Source organism: Puntigrus tetrazona, chromosome 17 (assembly GCF_018831695.1).
Source record: "Puntigrus tetrazona isolate hp1 chromosome 17, ASM1883169v1, whole genome shotgun sequence".
Taxonomy (NCBI): Eukaryota; Metazoa; Chordata; class Actinopteri; order Cypriniformes; family Cyprinidae; genus Puntigrus; species Puntigrus tetrazona.
In genome coordinates this window covers 6845361-6867928 of record NC_056715.1, presented here as the reverse complement: position 1 = coordinate 6867928, position 22568 = coordinate 6845361, and the positions used below count along the sequence as shown (strand labels likewise).

General features: G+C 37.3%; 2 protein-coding genes across 3 annotated transcripts; one reads left to right on the top strand and one right to left on the bottom strand.

Annotated features, from left to right (window-relative positions):
* The first annotated feature begins 287 nt into the window (after positions 1 to 287).
* Positions 288 to 9545, top strand: sh3pxd2ab (SH3 and PX domains 2Ab). 2 transcript variants are annotated; one of them, XM_043263864.1, is made up of 7 exons: positions 288 to 900; positions 3628 to 3732; positions 4810 to 4924; positions 5698 to 6296; positions 6798 to 6847; positions 6999 to 7118; positions 7481 to 9545. In XM_043263864.1, exons 1-7 carry the CDS (start codon positions 684 to 686, stop codon positions 8981 to 8983), a joined length of 2709 nt encoding a protein of 902 aa, XP_043119799.1. In that variant the 5' UTR covers positions 288 to 683; the 3' UTR covers positions 8984 to 9545. The 2 variants fall into 2 exon arrangements, with proteins under 2 accessions (XP_043119799.1, XP_043119798.1); XM_043263863.1 differs by having other exon boundaries at positions 4807 to 4924.
* A 177-nt stretch (positions 9546 to 9722) lies between these two features.
* neurl1ab (neuralized E3 ubiquitin protein ligase 1Ab) lies at positions 9723 to 17652 on the bottom strand. Its single transcript, XM_043263865.1, has 6 exons — positions 17485 to 17652; positions 15023 to 15231; positions 14389 to 14710; positions 11003 to 11632; positions 10520 to 10675; positions 9723 to 10421 (listed from the first exon to the last, which is right to left on the bottom strand). The coding sequence occupies exons 1-6, from the start codon at positions 17513 to 17515 to the stop codon at positions 10195 to 10197; spliced, it is 1575 nt and encodes a 524-aa protein (XP_043119800.1). The 5' UTR covers positions 17516 to 17652; the 3' UTR covers positions 9723 to 10194.
* Between the last annotated feature and the right edge of the window lie 4916 nt (positions 17653 to 22568).

Sequence of the window (22568 nt, the reverse complement as noted above, 5' to 3'; positions counted from 1 at the left end):
TCATACCATTAATGTAGTTTTTCTCTCTGAAAAAAGAGGATCAGCTTTTCAAATGTGACTGCTGTTTTTGTTTTGGAGTGCAGTTTCGAGAATGTGAAGAAAGTTGGGGAGAATGCTAGTATGTGCTGAGTGTGTGAGTATACTCTATTTTCATAGGCCATATGTTTCTGCTTAAACTGTTTTAAAGAGGTGGAGCATCATTTGATTGGCAGCTGTTTCCCCTCGCTCTATTTCCCGCCCCCTTGAGCCCATAGCTCTTGGTTTATTTTCCTCATCTCATCTTTCACTCCTTTCGTCACCTACCCCTTTTCCTTTTCTCTCTGTCTTTCTTTACCCCTTTGCTCCATTTCTTTATTCAGTCAGGCCTGTGTCCTGCTGCAGAATGGATCTGAGACTCTTAGAGGACACGCCAGAGCCCATATGAGTCTTGTCGTTGGTTGGACCCCTGGGCCCAGGGCCGGTAGGAGGTGCTTCAGGTTGAACTGTTCTTGCTCAGAAACTTTTACCTTGGAACTTTAAGGACTAAGGGATAAGACTGGATGAAAGTGGGATTTGTTGTAACTGAGCCTTTTTGCTCGTTGAGACATTAGCTCCACAGATCTGAGCCTCTTTGGGCCTTGTTGATTCTTGGATGAGCCGTTGATCCGGTACCACGTGCTGATTGGTTGTGGCAGTGTTGTTGAATGGCGCGGCGCAGTTCAGGTGGACGCGGGCGTGGAGGCAGCTGGCTCACGGCCTGTTTTTTTCCATCATCCTCAGGGAGAGAACGTGGAGAAGCCCTGGGTGCAGAGGACTGTATGTGTGTGTATGTGGTGACGGCAGACTACCAGCATCAGGAGAATACAGAAATCAGCCTGAAAGTAGGAGAGAGAGTCGAGGTGATCGAGAAGAGTGAGAGCGGTGAGTGACATACACAGTCTAGTCTAGTCTACAAGGGGGGTCCACAAGTCTGGTGAACATGCTTGATTATACAGATTTATAATATATTATACAGACATTATAATACAAAATACATTGTAAGCATCACAATTTTAATTTCAGAAAGTTCTTCAGCATGCAAGATAACCCAAAGAGCATCTTGTCCTTCTGTCGTTCAGCAAAAACATGACCTGTTTGATTATTATCTTCAGTTTTTCTTATTTTAAATTGTAATATTTATAAATTAACATTTACTAACTCTTTAGTATTTAAATTAGATTTTGGGTACAGCATTTTAAATGGTCCCACACTTTTGAACAGCTATCCAAACTAACAAAGGCACAAAAAAAAAATCTATTAAAATAAAAAAAATCAATTGTTTTGAATTCAAGTTTTAAAAAAGCTTCTTCAAATCTCACCTGAAACATAACTCAAAATCATTTGATTAACCCATCAAAACTGTCAGCTGTTAAAAAAATCAACAACCTTTAATCAGTCTAAGGATTAAGCAGATCTAATAGTTTAAGTGTTTAACTTGTTACTTGGTTTTATCTGGTCTCCACACTTGGAGAGCAAAGTTAACCAACCTGGCTTTTTAAACAATGTTGTTGTTGTTTTGTTTTTTTGGTAATTACAATAAAAATGAAAATATATTCTTGAAAGTGCACATATAATTTTCTCTAAAACCTTCAAAATGTGATAATGATTCAATGCAACTTAAAGTACTTATGCTATCATCATAATCTGTTGTCAGTTTATTACTTGACCTTCTGTGAACCTTCTATTTTTCTGATGTTACAGTTGTTATTATTTTTATGACCACTTTGGAAGCTAAACGAGTGCAAAATTATATGTAAAATAAATAAATACATTTAAAAGTAGCAATATGTGTCACTCTACAACTATTTGGATGTCAGCAAATTTGTACCAAAACATGAGTTATTATAAAACTTTTTCAGTAAAAAAAATGTTTGCTTTGCACATCCTACAAGCATTTAAATGAGCATTTGGAGAAATGGAAAGTTTCCAGCCTACACTTTGTGTTTAAAACAAATAGCACATCTGGAGAGAATTCAGAATGACTTCTTTAATTATTTAAGAATTAAATGATCAGTTCTATGGAAAGCAATGACATTGAGTCATTTTTAGCGGTAGAAGCGGTTATGTGTGTGTGTGTCTGGAAAAAGTCCACCACAGCCAGAGACTCGTATTTGAGTGAAGGTCTTTAGACCATCTTAATGGATCCTCCAGAATCTTTCCTCAGCAGAAAAAGTGTGTGTCCATATGTGTATGTGTACTTGTTTGTGTGTCTCTGTGTGAGTGTATGTTACCAAACTCTTTATGTTAAAGTCATTATGAGCTTAATATGCCAAGGCAACTTTCCAAACTCTCTCTCTTCCACAAACTCTTCTTTTTCTCTCAACAGTGACGATTTAATATCTGTGATCATGTCTCTTTTTAGCTTAGAATGTTCTGTTTTTGTCCTTTAACACATACTGTACATGCACACACGCATATGAAGATGCATGTAGTATATCCTAACAAAAAGACTGCAGGTATCTGACGTTCTGTACTTGCGTGAGTCAGTCTCTCCATTTATTTTCCTTAAGGTATTTATGTACAGCGCATAATAAACTGGGGATCTGGTGACCTAGTGTGTTTGTTTGCTTTAATGAGCATCTCACACTGTGAGCACTAACTCATGGCAGGTGTGTGCAACCAGTGACAACGTGCTTATGCTCAGCGTAAACAGTTTTATGGTTTTTTTAGGCTATTTAAAAACATTAGTGAAGTATATTGTTAAAAGGATTAATTATGCAGTGGAAAAGCTGACGTTTTCATGTTTTAATTAATGTTGTCAGGAATTTTTAAAAAATAAATTAATGTTTTTATTCAGCAAGTGTGCATTGATTAAAATTAATCCATTTTACATTTAAAATACGCAGTTTTATTTAATATCAAATTAATAACTAATAACTAAATGTGTCATGGTTTTCCACAAAAATATTAGGCAGCATAATTGTTTTCAACAACAATAATACATTTTCCTTGAGCAGCAAATCAGAATATTAGAACAATTTCAAAAATATAGTAAATTCTACTGAAAATTCAGGTTTTTTGTCACAGAAATATTCTACACATATTTTACACTACAATATATTAAAATAGAAAATTGTTATACTTCACTTTTTTTGTTGTTTTTTAATCAAATAAATGCAGCATCGGTATAAGAGACTTATTTGACCAAAAATCGAAAAACTTTCTAAGTTAAATATTAAATATTAAATATATATATTTTTATTTGTCCCTCCATTAAAAAAATCAGGTTATGGATGTGATTTTCCACATTAACAAAGAACATAAACAAATTTTATTTGTTTTGCAATGTAACATAAAATAATAATATAATGCCATATGTGTGCTAATTACGACCAAGGCATGCATTTATATTTACACAATATGCTTCACCTTTTTATCCACAAAGGGGTCCTTTGCCTGAAAATGGTTCATAAATCACAGATGGTTTTTGCCACATCCTTTATCCTTACAAACAGCGTTTAATGATCTGGTTTGTGTTTATGTTGATGCGTTCAGAACTAGTTAAACTATTAAAACAGAAGGGAAGTGACCCAATTCAAATGAACAGCTGGAATCAGTTACATCAGTGGTATGTGCTCACAGACTCTCTCTCTTTCTCTTTCTCTTCAGGGTGGTGGTTTGTAAGAACAGCTGAAGAACAAGGCTGGGTTCCCGCAACATACCTTGTCTCTCTCACAGGACGTCGAGACAGCCACAAAGCACCGAATGGAGAGAGTAAGACAAAGATACACTGCTAAACTTCCCATTTAATCGCCCATGCTGCCGCTAAACTGAATCAAGAACCATTGAACAAACAAGGCACATTTTTCACAACAGATATCAGAGTGTCTGGCTTGTGTAAAGCACACGCAGTGGCCAAATGTTCTGTATTTCTTTGTCTTGCGCAACCCTTAACTTCTAGCATTTTACGTTCATTTGCTTCAAGAGATTTATGCATGAAAACTGTTGGTGAATTCTGTTACGGACGGAAGTTTATGCCATGTCAGCACATACAGTCTTGCTTGAATGAAAACCATACAGGCATCACATCATAGCCAAGGGACCCCCTTACACCACAAACACACACACACACACACACACTGTTCTCGGAGCATTTAACAGCCTGGGAGTGGAAATTCCAGCAAAGATGTCAGATTTTCCATCTCCTGGTCCAGAAGACTTTTACTGTACAACCAGGTCCAACACACACTGACCCATATTACAGAGAGAATGTGACTTGTGGTAGAGCGATTCTGCAATGTCTGCATGTTTCGCTTGGGTTTTCCACTTCTTCCTCAGAATAGCAAACAATCTAAATACACAGGCATTACTTAAAGTGGCCCAAAAAGTACTGGGACACTTAAGGCACATTTTAAAAACGTAAGAACGACTGTCATTTTATTGAATACAAATACATCAGATGGTGTGATATGTATTTTAAAGAGATACTTTTTACTAAAAAAAATGGTTCAGTGTTAAATGATAAAGCAATAACCTGTTTTTGTCTTAAAATGAGAGTGCAAAAAATGTTATACCACCTCTGGTCGTCAGATGTCAATAATAAAAAAAATGGACTTTTTGTTTGTTCAGATAAAAAGGCGCTACATGGTTTGATATTTTTATGACAAATACAGTGTAATATGTATATATTTTAAAATGTGACTATATAAGTATTTTGGAGGGTACTGTACAGGTACACATGCAGAACAGCTACACACTGTACTATATATTCTTTCCTATTCATTGCATTTCTTTACAGATTGTGTCTTGTAGCAGGACAGTGTACATTGTGCTCTCTTTTGTCTGCAGTAGAGAGGTATATTACAGTTCAGTCCTTCAGCGGTTCGAGTCAGGATGAGCTGGGCTTCGAGTGTGGCGTCATTGTTGAGGTCATCCAGAGGAATCTGGAGGGCTGGTGGTTCATACGGTAAACTCTTCTTCCACATGTTTATAGTTCTCTTTAAACTTCTTCAGTATGGTTTAAATATCCTTTGCTGGAATCATCTCAGTATTTAATGGGTTAATATTTTGCACAAAAAAATGACTGATAACAAACAGACACCAGTACATTCTCACTAACTCAGTATAAAGCTGCTACCCTAAGGCCCATAAGCTATAAGGCAAATATTTGTACCTTTTAACCCCTAAATGGTACATTAATATCTAAAGTGTATGTATTAGAACCTTTTGAAAAAGTTTGAAAGGGTACAGTTTTGTACCTTTCCCCCTGAGATTGTTACATCCACGTCCACAAGCAGATAGGGTTATTGCAGTTTTGAAAATGTGGCTAGATTGATTTATTATTTTGGTTTTAGTTTCTTTTAGTTGGGAATAAATAATTTTATTTTGTTAAATAGTAGTAAAATATATACGAAAGCAGTCTCTCAGGCATACAAGGCTGCATTTACTTGATTAAAAAATAGTATTACAGTTTAAAAGAATGCTTTCTGTTTTAATGTAATTCATAATGTAATTTATTTTTGATGGAAAAAGAGATTTTTGAAAAGTCAAATATATATATATATATATATATATATATATATATATATATATATATATATATATATATATATATATATATATATATATATATATATATATGAATTGTGTTGCTGTATATAGTTTTATTTAGAAAAAAAATGCCCTTGGTTGGTGGAATGTGTTGAAAGTATGTGAATTATATCTCTGTTCTTCACTCAGTTATGGAGGTAAAGAGGGGTGGGCTCCAGCTGCCTACCTGAGGAAAATGCAAGATGGTGTCATGGCCAGTAACCAGGCAACAGAGACAAATAAACCAGCTGTGCAGGGTCAAGTGGAAATTATCGGAAACCTTATGGAGATCAGCAACCTCCTGAACAAGAAACCCACCAATGAACGACACTCACACACACCAACTGACAACAATGCACATGGAAACAGCACCACAAACACATACAGGCACTCGCAGACTGACACATATACACAGTACAATGGTGATACGGAGCACACTGACGCTTACAGTAACAATACACACAGCGATAGAAACAGCAGCAGCAGCAGCCTTAGCACAGCAGCTAATGCGGTTAGTAATAGTTTAGAGAGAGACTCTGATGATCAGGTCACCCAACACACAGACACGAGTGTGCGACTGTCTTTCACAGACAGCAGTGTGTCTGTGTCAGTGTCGGATGCTTGTGTAACTGCATCCGTTTCTGAAGCAAGAGTGTCTTCATCATCATGTCCAATAAAGACCAAAACCGTCCCTCCATCTCCTGCAATTGCTCGAGTCGCACCTCAGAGATTCCACAGCGTTGAGACCAGTGAGTTTCTTTATTTTTCTTTAATGCATTTTCACTTTTTGTGTTTTTACTTTTTTTTTGCTTTACTTTTTCCTTGTATTTCTGTTTTTCCTTCTCCCTTATTTTCTTTTTATTTTAATATTTTCTTTTTATTATAATCTTTTTTCATTTTATTTTCCTTTGTATTTTTTTATCTCTTTTCTGTTTTTGGGTCTTTCCTTCAGGTCTTTTCTTATGTATTATGATTTCCATTATGTCATGTGTTAATGTTCATTTTGTCATTAATTACTCACTCTCATGCCATTTCAAACCAGTGGTTCAATAGTTCAAATCAATGGTTCAACCAAAATTTTCAAGTTTGGAGAATACATTTGTGCTCAATGAAAACAAAAATTCTTACAGAAAACCTTACATGTTTGGAACAACATGGTGTGAATAATTATTGACAGAATTAAGAGTTCTGGGTGAACTAACCTTTTAAAGATTACAAACACAGTTTGATGTTTGATTTGTTTTCCTTAGGATCACCATCAAACAATCAAAAACCGCCTCCTCGTCGAGAAAACAGCCTGGTCAGTGTGTGTGTTCTCATTTTCCTTTTCCTGCTCCTGCTCTCTCAATCGCACACACACACACACACACACACACACACACACACACACAAATAGGTCATTTTGTGGTTTTATAATATGCCGAACAGCATATTCTTCTCTTCATGTTCAGGGATTTCAGTTACCGCAGCCCCCAGATCCCCCTACTGTTGAAGCTGAGTATTACACCATCGCTGAGTTCAGGTCCTGCTTGACAGATGGAATCAGTTTCAGTGGAGGACAGAAAGCTGAGGTAAGACAATATTTAGTTGTACAGTTCAGTTTTGGGGATTAATAATAATAATAATAATTAAATAAATAAATAAATATATATTCAGCAAGGACAAATTAAATTGATAAAAATTTATAACAACATTTACGTTATATTTTTTTTGTTAAAACATTTTTACATTTTTAAAAAAGTTACTATTTCTAAATATATGAATTATGATGACTTATCCTTTGTGGTCACATAACTAAACTGTTTGTCAAAACTTCAGAACTTCTATACAAAAACTGATCTAGAAGTGTGGCAACTTTCCTCAGTGTTGCCTATTAGCTGCAAATAACTTTAAGTATTTCTACAGATGGTCTGGAAACTTTATATGTCTACAGGTCATTGAGAAGAACTCTGGAGGCTGGTGGTACGTCCATATCGGAGAGAAGGAGGGTTGGGCCCCGTGTTCTTACATCGACAAACGCAAGAAACCCACCTTGAACCGCCAAACCAGTACACTGACTCGGCCCAAGGTCCCACCTCCTGCTCCACCAATCAAAAAGCAGAACTCGCTTCCATGTGTTGAGTCTGAGGCTGTGATCCCAATGAGTCAACGAGTGTATGAGGAACCAGAATATGATGTTCCAACAGTGGGCCTTGAATTCGATCCCGAACAGGAGTTTTTTCCAGGAGATGCACCGACTAAAGCCCCACCTCTCTTATGTCAGCGTATTGTTTCTTTTACATTGGGTGAAGGGGATGAAGAGGATGATGAGAGTGTGTATGCCAATGGTGGTTTCAGAACAGTACCACAATGCAATGACAGTCACTATGACACATACTTGTCTTCTTCGGCCCACCGGGCATCTATGTGGGATCCACCGGAATATGACGCCCCAACAATAGAGCCCAACACTGAGACCACTGCGACGCTCTATGCACACTCAAAGCAATCTAAACTCAAACAGCAGGCTGATGAGTCGAAATCCAAACCGTCTGTGCGTCCAAAACCCACAAACCAAGATTGTGGTTCTCTCAGAAGACACCAAAATCAAGAGCAACCAGCCCAGATGCAATTCAGGACCTCCCGCACATCTGAGGACTCGTCAGATAATTTTCAGATCTGTAGTGATCCGCCTTCCTTTTTTTACCGAACTACTGTGGCGTATGAGCGGCAAGAGCCATGTGAGCTCAGCTTTCCTGCGGGAGTGCAGGTGGAGGTTCTGGAGAAGCAGGAGAGTGGCTGGTGGTTCGTCCGCTGGGGTAATGAAGAGGGCTGGGCGCCCACTTACTACCTGCAGCCAATCAGAAGCTCCGAAACTGAAACCAAAACCACAGAGAAGGTTCATTCCGAAATGTCTTGGTCCGCTTCTCCTGAGTTGGAGATTTCAGTGCAGGTAGATGTTGGAAAGATGAGTAAATGCGTAAGTTTGGAAAAGAACGAGCAGCGCGTTAACCAAAGCCTAAAGAGCGGACACAGATCGAACCAGCAGAACTGCCGGGTCGGCGTGAAGCAGCTTGCCGTCAGACCTCAGAACGTCCTTAAAGATAACACTAATACACACACAACTCCCGCAGGACGGCGGAACGATGCGCTGCCTAGTCTTAGCTACAATGACCAAACCAATTCTTCCTGTGCAGGTAATACCGAGAGCATGAGACGTAAGGTACCAGTGTCAATGGTCAAGCCTAAACCTCATCTGATCCATAACAACCTGCGCGAGGAGTACGTTTCTATCGCTGACTATCACGGCGATGCAGAGACCATGAGCTTCCCTGCTGGCACAAGGCTGGAGGTCCTGGAGAGAAACCCTAATGGGTGGTGGTACTGCCGTGTGCTTGACACAACTAAAACACGAAAAGGATGGGTACCCTCCAACTTCCTGGAGAGGAGGAGCTAGTGGGAACCAGTTTTAAATCCCAGCCTTACATCTCGTACATCTCCATCGTGACCCCAAAAGAATCGTGTTCCCTTTTTAATTCATAAGAGACATTGCTGTTTCCGTTCACAAAATCAAAGGGAACACTAAAAGAGTCAGTCACAAGTGGATTCTTGCGTTTGAATGACAACTTGTTTATATGCTGTATACTCCTGCTTGCGCTGGATGATGTGATGTTATTGTCACTGAACAGGCTTTTAGTTATTGCTCAGCTGGTCTTAATGTGCTGCAGAAGGTTTTGGTCAAAATGTTGTTTTTTTTTTCTAAATAAATATCAGGGTCTGTTTACAGACTAAATGCACTTTCAAATAAATGTCTATCTATCTATCTATCTATCTATCTATCTATCTATCTATCTATCTATCTATCTATCTATCTATCTATCTATCTATCTATCTATCTATCTATCTATCTATCAGTGTGTGTCTCTTTGTGTAATTAAACATGGTGCTATTCCTATTAAATCATTTCATTTTCAAATCTAGTTTTATAATAAATAGCCAAGTGCTGTTTTGCATCTTCATCACAATAGTTTGATGGTGTTTGTGTGTTTATGTCCATGCATTAATATACGACATATGTAAGTTAACTAAATAATCATTCAGTCATCAAGTGGTCAATCATTGCATTATTATAAATGCTTACTATAAAACATGAATCTATCATTTTTTGCAGTAATAACTACAGGTTCTGCTGTTGGTTAGCATTTCAGTTATAGTTTTATTCCACAACGAACATAAATAAAACTTATTGGCACTAACAGTATTGTGAATGTCGACTTTGGTATGTAAAACAGTTATTAGTTTTTTCAAAAATATGTTTACCAACACATCAATGCCACAATGTAGTTTTCAGATTCTTATTCTGGATTGAACGGTATGAGGTTAGTAAGATATTATAAAACAAAAATCTGAATTAGTCTAATAGTAGCTTGATTTCCCATTAGGCACATCTAGTCATTTGTCCACAGAGATTTATAGGCAATAGAGACTTATTATCTGGGATAATATTGTTGTGCAGTTACTGTACTTCTGGGTTTTCTCCGCATTTTTGGTCAGACATTTAGTACATTAAGTCATTTAGTACTTCTTTCTTGCTGAACTCAAAAAGCAGCCTTTTAAACAAGATGATAACCTGTGAAGGAGCCTCTTCAGAATCACTTTCCATGCAGTTTACATGCTGCGGTATATTTTGATGACGTCTCTGATTGGGCTTCGACACATGGGGCAAGAGGGGTTTGACATCTCCATTAGCTTTCCACCACAGACGGAGCAAATGCACATGTGTCCGCATGAGTACAGCACTGAGTCCACTGCCCTCTCACAGCAAATCAAACACTCCTCACCAGTAATCGCACAGCATGATGGGGTACTGGGACATTCTGAGGACACTGGTGTCCCTGGTGACCATAGCAATCACAAAGAAAACAGAAAATATGAGAAATATATATTTGGTTGAGAAATATGGTCAACAAAGTAATAGAAAACAGAAACAAACCTGCAGAACTGCTGAGAATCTGTGGGCGGGACTCAAAGCTGTATGTAAAACCCCTGACTGCTGTATTGTGAATCTGATTGGCTAAGAGGTGACTGGCGTCACTAAAGATGGACCTCTGTATTTCTGAACAGGATGGAGAGTAACCACAGGACGTGCCTTGAAAAAACATTGTAATCAGTAATCAATTAAAGTCACTAATAAAAAGTTTGATAAGGGGAAAAACAATCATAAAGACATTCACATTTTTAAAGAGCAATAATTAAACATGCATTAATCCTGCACAGCTATAAACATTAAATAAATCACTCTTTACTTTGATTATATTGTAAATATAACTGTTCAGTTAAAAAGTAAACAAATAATTATTATGTTACATTATAGTATATTGTATTATATTGTATTATATTATATAGAGCAAGAAAAGCAATCATAAACATATTAACTTTATGCCAGAGCAATAATTTGTATAACTGTATATTTTACCCAGTATGCTGATTTGCTTGATATGTGACTGTAAGTGGAAGATCATCCACAGAGGAGTGGAGTTATCGACACACATCTCTCTACACGCTCTCCCTCCATTATGGCTCACAAGCACCTCCCCTTCTGCAGTTGCCCGGAAACCAATGATATCCCCGCCCACAAGCGGTGAAGTCAGGCACCTAAAAGCCCAGAATTCTTTGCGGTCCAGCAGGTCATCTGGACTGACTGGCAGGTGCTTTGGATTAATATGGGCTGGGTTGCAGGAAGTGAATCCATAAGACAAAAATCCATTCAGAGCAGATGACCTCAACGAGACCTTTAGGAACACACATTCTCCACAGTGCAGCGGGCGATGCGTGAACGCCAGTGCGCACTCCTCGTGTCTGTTATAACAACGCACAGCTATGTGTTCAGTCAGCAGACGCAGACTGTTGCCATGCACACAGTGGAAATGCAAGTCATCGTTGAGCTGACGTGAGAGCACTGAGTTGAGGGCGTTTGGAGAGCTTGAGAAGGATGGCAGATCTTCCTGGAGGTCAAGCTCAGAGCAGTCGCTTGACAGATGCCACTCATCCATGCATTCATGAGTCACAGTAGGACAGAGATATTCAGCTGGCACCATCTTACTGTCTGGAAAACACACAAACACACTGCAGTGAAAATCAGGATCCTGTTGTTATTTGTCCAAGAGACTGAACTTGCATTTTTCTTCTTCGTAGGTAATAATTATTTAAGAAGGAAAAACAACTAGAAAAGACTAGCAACCACATCATAATTATTTTTATTTAAAAAATGTACACTACTTTTTCGAAATGTTTGGTGTCAGAAAGTATTTTAATTCATTATTTTAAAAATGACTTACATTTAGCGATGTTGAATAAAATGTGTAGAAAGTTTAAGACACATTGTTATAAAATGAATTAATCATTAAATTATAACAAATCATTAAATGTTGTTCTTTTAAACTTTCTATTCATCAATTAATCTTTTTTTGCATTCTGAATATTTTTATATTGATAGACATGCTAAAGAAAATAAATTAGCAACTGCATAGCAACCAACCTCAACACTATAGCACTGTGGCAGTGGGTTTTGCATGCATAAGCCACATTCATACTTTCTTCATAAAACTCTATTGCTCATAGCCTGCAATCAGCAGCATCAATATAATTGTAATGGGTGGTTATACATTTTGAATGAATAACCACTGGCCATCCACAGTGGACAGCCACAGATGAGAACACCAGAGCTTCAGTGATGGAAATTACTGGTCTGCTATAACTTTCACTGCTGTCGCATCAGCAGAAACATTCTCAGACGTGGTAGATGTTCATCTCTCGGTTGTTTTTAGTTTTCGGTTTTGACATCGCTGTCATCTACTGAACTGCCTTTAGCTGACACTGACTAGTCTGAACAGGAATTATTGAGACATGGAAGCTTTAGTGACACTGGGGCCATGAAATGGAAGATCAAAAGGAAGGAACACATACACCAAAGTATAACGATACAACTATCCATACAAAGCATGGATTTTATTTTTTACAAAAAACAAAGCACATGTGTGATACGTGATGTGTGACCTACAGTAGAAGGGACCTTCCATCCAGCACTGAACCATTTTGACTAAATGCCAGATGTGGCGTGATCTACATTAGTGAGAACAGGAGGAGATTTTAGTCACGGCATCCGGCCATCCAACTATAAACACGTTTTGGAAGCAGAGGTAATGTGAGAGAGCACAGCATGTGCGGATCGCTGGGGGCATGATTATCTATAAACCAACTATGTACGTGTATTTATAAAGAGGAAAAGTGCAACAGAAAATAGGATCGAATACACATAGTTGATGTTAGCTAGATAAGAAGCAAAACATGCTTGGGTATGTATATGTGTATTTTTCACAGCAGGCTTGAAAGCTGAGATAAGGTTATATAATGAAGGATAAATTAGTCTAGATGTCCCAAGGGTTAACTGATGTTACACCAACACTGACCCCTGATATCAATACACACACATGCTGTCTATGCTTTTGAACACAGACACACTGCTATCTGACACTGGAAACAGTGTCTATTTTTACTTTAACGTAAGAGAGAGAGACCACGAAAGAAGCTATTTTAAAAATAGAATATAGTAATGCTTTTATTACAATTTACTAAAACTGTACCAAAAAAAAAAAAAAACTAAACATGAAAACAAATACTTTTTCTGCATGATAATTGTAGGATTAGGGATGTAGAATAAGGCATACTATTCTAGTAATGTGCATGCTAATAAGCAACTAATAGGTGTAACTTTAAAATGTAAAAAAAAAAAAAAACTGCAAAGTGTTACTTTTATTTTTTTTTTTATCAGTCTGTTTGAGTCATTTAAACACACTGGTTTAATGAATACTATAACATTGTTCATAAGTGTGTGGTTATTATTATTATTTTTATTTAGCAAAGAGCATTAAATTGACCAGTGACAGTAAAGAGATTTGTAACATTGCTAAATATTTATATTTCAAATTTAAGCTGTTGAACTTTTCACTTAAGTATCACAGTTTTGACAAAAATATTAAGCAGTGTTATCAACATTGATAGTAAAATCAACTGAAATGTTTGTTTGAGCATAATAAAGTTTAAAAAGTTTCAAAGGTTTCCTAAATACTGCCATCCTTTGACCATATTACAGCTCCCAAACATTTTTGGTAAAGAGCGCTAAATAATAATATCCAACAATAATAATATCTCTATTCTTAATTTGTATGCTTTACCAATGCCTTAACAAATAAACAATGATTAGGGCATGCTTAACCAGCTTAATTAAACCTGGCCTTGTTCCTACAAAATCTCACCACAACTAAATTATGAATGGAATAATAATTTTCCATTCAGCTGGGTTTATTGATTTTGTTAAGCACAAATTGTTTTTCTCACTTTGCCAGCATTCTGGAATTCCCCAGCATATGTTTTTCATTTTAAAAGTGAAAGTGTTGCTAGGCAACTGCTCCAATCTCTCCCATCTTTTTCCATTGGGCAGTTTTTGTAATTAGGATAAGAGGGTATAAATCTAGAATTCTATTTTTAAATGTTGTGAATTTAAATTGTTTAAACGTGCTCAGCACAGCAAAAGCACACTGGCCTCTGTGAACTTTACAACTCATCAAGCGATCAGCACGTGCTCAGTGAAGCGTAGCTCAGATACTGGCCCACATTACATGCCAACCAGAGCTCAGCAATTCCACTCAGAGCAAATTCTGAATGGCATGTCATCTGATCTGTGTAGAGAGTTACTTCAAGAGATGTCCGGCAAAACAGTTTCGGGCAGTTTGATGACTGCTTGATTTAGAACGCAAAGGGACATTATACATTTGTAAAATCTGATATTTCATGTGAACTTACCAAGTAGCTGTACTCCACGTGTCAGCCCGTAAATGTCAATGATCGCCCAAACCGATTCTCCGGCTGGTACACTGCCAAAGAAGAAGATCGGAGGGCCGCTGTTTACCCGGTAAAACACTCGTCCTGTGTTATCAAACCAGAAGGATAGAATGGTTCCTTCTTCACACTGTTCCTCAGGAAGCGCTCGGGCCCAAAATCCCCTTTCGCTAACTAAATCTGGGCAGGCGAACCGTGGCAGCCATGCTGAACTTAAATCAGATGGATCCACCGAACAGAAACCCACTCGGAGGGCGCCACTCCAACATCCCTGTTTCTTTGTGATCTAAAAGGAGCGACCAAAAGTGAGCGTTAGCCAAAATGACATAAATTGCAGAAAAAAAATGTTATTGTGTGACAAGTGTGACGCGATAAACTGGAACAAGCAGACGCTGTTTTTTTTCATTCCCAAACAATCTTATTCACCAGAACTAGATAACAGCACAACCTCACATGTTAGCATTTCTAGCATTCTCATTCTGTTTTCCCTTCCTCTGGAAAGTTTGAGATGGAGTGATACGAAAGAAGGATATGTGAGGGCTATTTTGGGACCACACAAAGTGGCATGTGGAAATGGGTGAGTGTTGGTTTACCATACCTTGAGTCGGACCTGTTCATAGATTCTGACTGGCCGGTTGGTGAAGGTGATGGCATTGCAGAAGCTGGCGATTCGGCGCACACTGCGCTGTGTCTTGTCCATCACTATTTGAGAGCCTTTTGTGTTGGCATGGAAACAGAGCGGCAGGGGGGCTGGCAACTGCTGGCACATGCTCACCTTTAAAGGGTGGCATCGAAAGGTTCCTCCGTCTGAGTGATGGACAAAAAAAGAGAGTTATATATATTCAACAACAGTTTAAGCTCTGACTAGCACTGTTATTCTTTCTAAGAGCTTTGTGCTGTTTTTACGGAACAGAGGGAGGACAGTTACTACCATCTCTGAATGAAAACCTTTATCAAGAACAGAGAGACAACAAAAGGGACTCAGAGATAGGGAGCGAGAAAGAGAGAGCGGGAGAGACAGAACGCAGGTTTCTGCTATTCAGGCTGCCAAAAATGAGGTTATGTCTCCAAACACTCACACAATGGGAAGTTAGCATCTCCACTCAACATCAGACTACACTTCATTCGTTGATCATGTAAGCCAAACTTTGATTTACCAAACACAAAAGTATGTTCAATTACTATGCTAATATATTTTTTTCTTTGCTAAGGCATTTTTGTGGTGGAGCTCGGTACAAACCTGAATGACTGGACTGACCAGAATAAAAACAAAAAAGTCAACAAATAAATAAATGCAAATATTTATTTAAATATTTAAGTATTTAAATAATGTACTGTTAATATTTAACATGCAATATGGTCAATTTCTGCAACTATTTAGCATATATAATACACAATTCCATAAACGAGACAAAAATAATAGACAATATAACAAGCCATTAAAGTGTAGCAAATCCGATGTGCCCTGATTCTCACAGGCAAAACTGGCTTGGGATCAAACACCCATCCTCAACTCCCTTTCATATTTTCCCAGACCTCTCCAGAGCATTAAGTCAAGGACACGGTCTTATTTCAGAGACATTTCTCTCTTTAATTAACCGCTGTTGACATTTCACTGGGTGTGAGTCAACAATTGAATCTTTAGCTTTTTGTTGCACAAGCGAGAGACTGATTCTGCATACTTCACCCACTTTATCTCCACAATCCCTGTGTGGGCAAACGAGGACATGCAATTGCAGGTGTGAGTGTATTTGTGTATGTGTTTATATGGGACATCATGAGACACTGTGTATACACACACACACACACACACACACACACACACACACACACACACACAACTTGGACATAAATAGAAATATTATTCCAACCACAAACCCCTGACCTCTTTCATGACAAATACTACAAAAATAAAATAAATAATAAATAAACAAATTAAAAAAATAAATTATATATATATATATATATATATATATATATATATATATATATATATATATATATATATATATATATATATATATACAAAAAAGCAGCAATAAATGTGTTTGTGATTTTTACTACATTCTGTTTGACTGATCAATAATATTTTCTCCCCTATAACCCTAAACCTAATCCTCAAAGAAAACATTTTGCATTTTATCTTTTTGTTAAGAGGTTATATTGTGGGTGCAGTTGCTGGTCTTCACAAAAACAAATCACTATATTTAACACAGATATTTCAATATCTCTTTTTTTTCCTCTTTACTTTATTTAAAGAGATGTTAGAGATGTTCTCTTGATACTAATGTCATGTCCCATTAGATGTGGCGAGTCTCTCTCTCTCAGCGCTGTAGGCAATAGGAGGCCTAAGTGTCAGGTTGACTCAGTGTCAGCTTCATTTACTGAGTGGGCATAAACCTGAAATGCTCTATTATGCCTACTTTCCTGGATCACTGCAAAAGGGAGTGGAACCTAAGTGGCATATCTAAAGCTATATGTATTTGTGTTTTACTATTAGTGAAAACTATTTACTGTTGTGATTTACTATTAGGGAGAAAAATCGGCCCTTTGAGAACATACTCGAAAAAAGCAAAAATCACACAAAATGCTAATAACTAATGCTAAGTAATGGTAAATAAATAAAACAATGTTTAAAAAACAGTATTAAATTTAATCATTATAAAACATCTAAATATTGTTTTAAGTTTAGGACAAGTTATTCTGTAGTACTAATTATAATTATAATTAGCTTTAGAGCACATAAAAACAATTGAACTCTGATCTGAAGACAAACTGTTGATTAGTGTTGATCAACACAGTACAAACAGCAGACAAAGCAATCTATCTGTAATGCATTTATTTTAGAGACACAGAAAAAAAAAGCAATTTGTTTGATAAGAGGACTGTGAGCAACAAGTAATCTATATTAGTTGCAGTAACGTCTTTACAATAATAAGAAAACAAAATCTAATATCATTCAGGAAATTCAGACAAAAATAACTATTTAAAATAATTCAGTTAACTTATATTCATATATTAGGAATTATTATGTAAAGGCGCAGTTTTACTGTCACTCACCTAAAGAGGTACGGGTTACCTGGCCACCCATTTCAGCACAGTAATGTTCACACAATAAAATCCTGCAAAAATGCTTTACTTCTGGTCTTCAGTAGCTTTGCATTTCAAATAAAGTAACTCTCAGTATGTGCCAGATACTCCTCTGATGTGTGATTGTAGAGCACACACACAAACGCGCTCCCATTCAGTAAGACCCTTCAGCGAGAATTAGCATGGGAGGCGGGGCTTGTGAGGTCTACTGCTCACGGATTGGCTCTTGATGATGAATTAGTTTACGTGACCGGACGCTTTAGGAAAGTTACCAAGCAACGTCTGAATGACCTGTTTAGTATATAGCAGAATAATATTTAGTTTCGCAATTCAGAGGGATCCGTACATTTATCTGTGCTCCCAAAACGATCGTTTTAGTATTTTAGTAGATTGAAAATACGAGATAAGGAGAAATAGATCTCTTTGACATTTATTTTGATACCGTAAAATATTTTTTTTGTATAATGTTACGCTTGCCCACAGATTTCCAGCGTTACAAAACATAGCATAATTTTCTTAATTAACAGTAGCCTATTGCATTGAACAGCAACCGCAGCCTGGTCAAGCTGACATACTGTCTTGATCAAATCAGATTCGCTTCACTTTAAATGATTATCAGTGAGATTCAGTAGACACTCTGTGAGTGGGTGTTTGTGTATATGTCGGCCTACACACAATACATGCAGACACTTTGTGTTTGTATAAAGCATATGAAAGGTCAAAATTAACAGAAGACATTGATCATCAGTTGATTTCCCAAGCTTATCGTGACTGAATGAACAAAGTACACAAACCCAGAGTGTCCTACTGAATGTTCTGGCTGCAGGGGAACCCCGTCCATTCACTATATACTGTCCTATAAAGTTCACACACACAAAAAACAAAAACAAAAAACACACACACACACACACATACACACACACACACACACACAAGAAAATTATTTAAGAACAGCTCATACATACCGGATAAGTAATTAGTTTGTAATAAATTACACTGGCGCGTCGTGTCTGAATTACTCAAACCAATCAAGAGTCATTTGTGTATACATCGCAGTACAGTGGCCGCGCTGTGCTTGTTTTATTGCCTTTCAAGAACCACGAGCCATTTATTTATTTATCAGATTCAGTTTTCTTATTTTCATAAGAGTCATGAGCTCCAGAATCGTTCTACTGCGCTGTATAATTCTGATTTCAGGAAAATTCACGAATCGGGCTACTTTGGCCATGTTGTATGTTGTCTCTGGCCTTGTTGTGTTGTCACTGTGTGTAAAAAGACGTATCTTTCCATCATTACGCACGCATGGCATTAGTATTGATACACTGCAAACTCACGAAATGATTTGGCCGTGGCGCTGTAGCTTCACGCGGTACTGGAAAGTCATTTGAAGCTACAAAGAAACAAATAATTTTTAATCCGACAAGTGAATGTAGTTTCTCTATCGTCCACTGAAGGGTGCCCTGCGCTCACTAAACATGTCATATAGCAGTTGACGTTTCCATCTCACGAGTCCTCACGTTTGGATTATGCATGAACATTCTGTGCATTTTATGCATCATTTTCGACAACACTGGTAGATGGTTGTTCTACCAAGGACAAACTTTGGCAAAGGATCAGAATTTTATTCATGCAGCTGAGTTGCATTATATGTGTGCATATGGTGTGTGTGTGTGTGTGTGCATCCTTTGGTGATGTTCTGCCCTTCTGCTTCCCCTCAGCACCCTCTTAGACACAGTCTAATTCTGTGTCCAGTAGTTTGAACAATTTCCTCTGCAGGGAAACAAAAGACATATATATATATATATACACACACACACGTGTGTGTGTGTGTGTAAACTAATATGTCCACAGCTGGAGGCTCTGGTGAAGGCCGTTCTGACACTGATTAAGCCTCTCGAGGCCTTGACAGATTCAGAAGCTTAAGAGTGAGAGAGGCTAGAGGAAGAGAAAATAAGTAAAAGGAATGAAAGTCAGACAGAGAGAAAGACAGCAGTGAGAAGTTGCAGTAGTAGAAGATGGTATTGTAGACTACAGTCCAGACATTGACTCCTGTGGCTGACCTGAATGAATGTGGAATGAACCAACTTTTATTCTGAATATAAAGTTTGTTTAAGGATGCAGAAGTTCTTTTAGCATTTATCCATAGCAGGGAATGGAGGATAAATGACAAAATATTTATTTTTTGAAATTTAATTTAATCTGTGAATATTATTAGTGCATTTTACGAAAATTCTATTTTAGAATTATTAATAAAGCACTATACATTTCTTTATGTGCAAGCGTCAAATCAAAACTCGTGTCATGAAAATGCATGTTAAATTACTAAAATGTTTATTTAATTGTTATTATTAATGCCGTTTTAAGAAAATTCTATTGTCGAATGTACGAATACAGCTGAAGTTGTAAAGCTGAATAAGACATAATATAAAGTACACATTTTTCAGATGAATAACTGTTTTTCCCCAGTGGCACTTGTATGCAATCTTTTTCAGGCAATTTAAGAACATCTCTCTCTGTCTTACTCTCAGCAAATAACTGTTTAACTGTCTGACAGCAAGCAAAGTAAAAAGAGCATGGGTCAAAAACTCACGCTAAAAAGCCAGAATTTGATTTCTAAATGTCACCACCGACAAGCTTCGAGATTCTCGCTGTAGTGAGACTCTGAGCAAAACTCCAGGATACATTCATAATGTGTTCAAAATGTTTCAAGAATATAAAGTCTGTCGCATTGTGTCTATCATAAATATACTACAATACAGACTCCCTGAATCTTTTAGAACATTATCCACGTGGAGAAGAGTAACATTTGATTTGAATACTGAATAGAGCATTATGTTCTGTTTAGCAGGCAAAAAGCAAATTATCTTGTTTCTTTTAGAAATAGCTAAATTATATATAATTTGTGTTATTGTCTGAGGCTGTGGATTAGAGAGGACTATGTGTATGTGTGTGTGTGTGTGTGTGTGTGTGTATACATGCTTGTGTGGCCAGTATGACCTTATTAGCGGTTTAGAGAGATGTGTGAACTAAGTCTTAGAAGACCACCAACAGTGAACCCATCAGAACCCAGCAATCAATACAGACACACACACACACACACACACACACACGTACACATAAACACACAGCACTCATGCAGAGTGCCGATTGCTCCCTTTCATCAGCCTACGTCATAAATATCAAAGCTGTCAGTCTCAACCGGTTATGACAGCATTGCATGCACGCACCCACACTGCCACTTTAACAGGGAGAGTGAGGCCATGCCCGATGCAGACATCAAGGCCTTTAAATATATTTCTCCTATCTTTTATAAACTATAATTGGCATTTTTTAAGCCAATGGTTCACAAACAGAAGGTTGAAGCATCAAATCTGTATCCCGAAGCAACACCAGAGGAAAAAAACTCCCCTAATCTTTGATATAAATGCAAAGTGACTGGAAAATATCTGTGTGCTTACAGTATTTTTCAATTGGATACACACTACTGCAGCCATACACCAAGGCATCATTGCTCATGCTAATGTGCTGGAAACAAATACCATTTCTGCAAAACTGTTGACACGTTCTTATTGCCTTCTCACAATTTGCAGTTCTGCAGTGTTCAAAACTCCATGCAGTAGTTTGTGCTCATTTCTCATCGAGAGTCATTAAATAACAATGACATAATGCAGATTAAGACATCTCACGCGACGAAAATGATACTTATAGCTATTGTATTTATAAATAATACACATGTATTATTATTTCTTTAAATAATAAAATAAAATATTAACAAACATGGTGATAAACGTAATGACCCTTATAGATCAATCAGCTTTTTTTGGCCCCTGCATGATGATTAAAAAGTAAAACGTTATAGCGTCAAACTGCTTTACAGATAACACTTTTGTTCCTTTTTCTTTTAAAATATTATAACAGCAATGCTTTAATTCGGCCCTAATCAGATTAGACTCTAATTTAACACAGATGAAAACAAGGCTGTGAGGAACAGACTTAAAGTTTTTAAAGTTTTTAAATCTAGATCACATATTTTTCGTAACTTTAAAAACTTGAAAGACATTTTATTTGCTGAGTATGTTTAAAACAGCACAATCCATGTCGTACAGTATCCCTCATAGCCTTGTTTTCATTCCTATCAAAAATTAAACATGACGCTACCCTGACTAAAGTTCATTGTTCTTTGTTTATTTTCGCTGTAACTACAATCCTTTTTTTTTTTAACATTTGTTGCTAAATGCGTATATGCCTTTGTGTGTGATCCTTACAGTCTCACTTGGTTCTGACAGCTGTGTGTAAAGACTCAAAATCTTATTTGTCAGATGCACACATACAGAATACATTGAAATAAAAATAGTCAAAAAGCGAATACCTTCTAAGCTAGGCAACAAAAACAGTACATTCTCAGCAAATACTGAAGTTTTTCCCAGTGTTTTATAAGATTTGTGTGTGTTTTGAGGAAACAACTTGGGTATCCAATTCAACTATACTGCAAAACACACAAGAATGTCACATTATGCAAGGATTCCTTCAGCTGACCAGTTGTGTTACAAGTAGTTACTAAACCAGACTCCCATGTCCAAGTCCCATGAAGCTGAACCACAAAATCACCCATCTCTGCTCCCCTCACCTTCCTCTTTCTTACCACCATATTCACTAAATGCCCCTCTGGGGTAACATCAGCACTTTTACTGTGCGCCTGAGCCACAGCCTTCTGCTCCAGTGCACATTCTGTTCATAAACCTCATACATAAACAACATCAGTCGTGGCTTTTGATGGACCACAAGGCACATTTTTGTTGTGTTCCTGAGCTGGATGAATTTCTTAACATCAGAGAAGTGGTGCTTCCAAATGCACACTAGGAACAGTGTCACATTGTCTGGTTTCATTATGTTGCAGTGCATTTTTTAATGTTAAGTGCCTCTCTGGGGTGAAAGTGTTTACTCTCAGAGGAAGGTCTTTCGCTCTCAGGGCCTGCAGTACATGCTCTGCGTCTTACATCAGTGGCATTGATGGAGGTATAATGTGAAAGGTTTTAAAAGTGATTTAAAAGTCT

What these genes read in the sequence shown, in the direction of transcription:
- sh3pxd2ab (XM_043263863.1), top strand. Translation starts at nt 684, where the DNA reads ATGGCGCGGCGCAGTTCAGGTGGACGCGGGCGTGGAGGCAGCTGGCTC. An exon ending in ATTCCACAGCGTTGAGACCA is followed by an intron (nt 6,297 to 6,797) that starts GTGAGTTTCTTT and finishes TGTTTTCCTTAG; the next exon opens with GATCACCATCAAACAATCAA. An exon ending in GTGGAGGACAGAAAGCTGAG is followed by an intron (nt 7,119 to 7,480) that starts GTAAGACAATAT and finishes ATATGTCTACAG; the next exon opens with GTCATTGAGAAGAACTCTGG.
- neurl1ab (XM_043263865.1), bottom strand. Translation starts at nt 17,515, where the DNA reads ATGGGTGGCCAGGTAACCCGTACCTCTTTAG. An exon ending in GGTAACCCGTACCTCTTTAG is followed by an intron (nt 15,232 to 17,484) that starts GTGAGTGACAGT and finishes TCCATCACTCAG; the next exon opens with ACGGAGGAACCTTTCGATGC. An exon ending in GATTCTCAGCAGTTCTGCAG is followed by an intron (nt 10,422 to 10,519) that starts GTTTGTTTCTGT and finishes TATGGTCACCAG; the next exon opens with GGACACCAGTGTCCTCAGAA.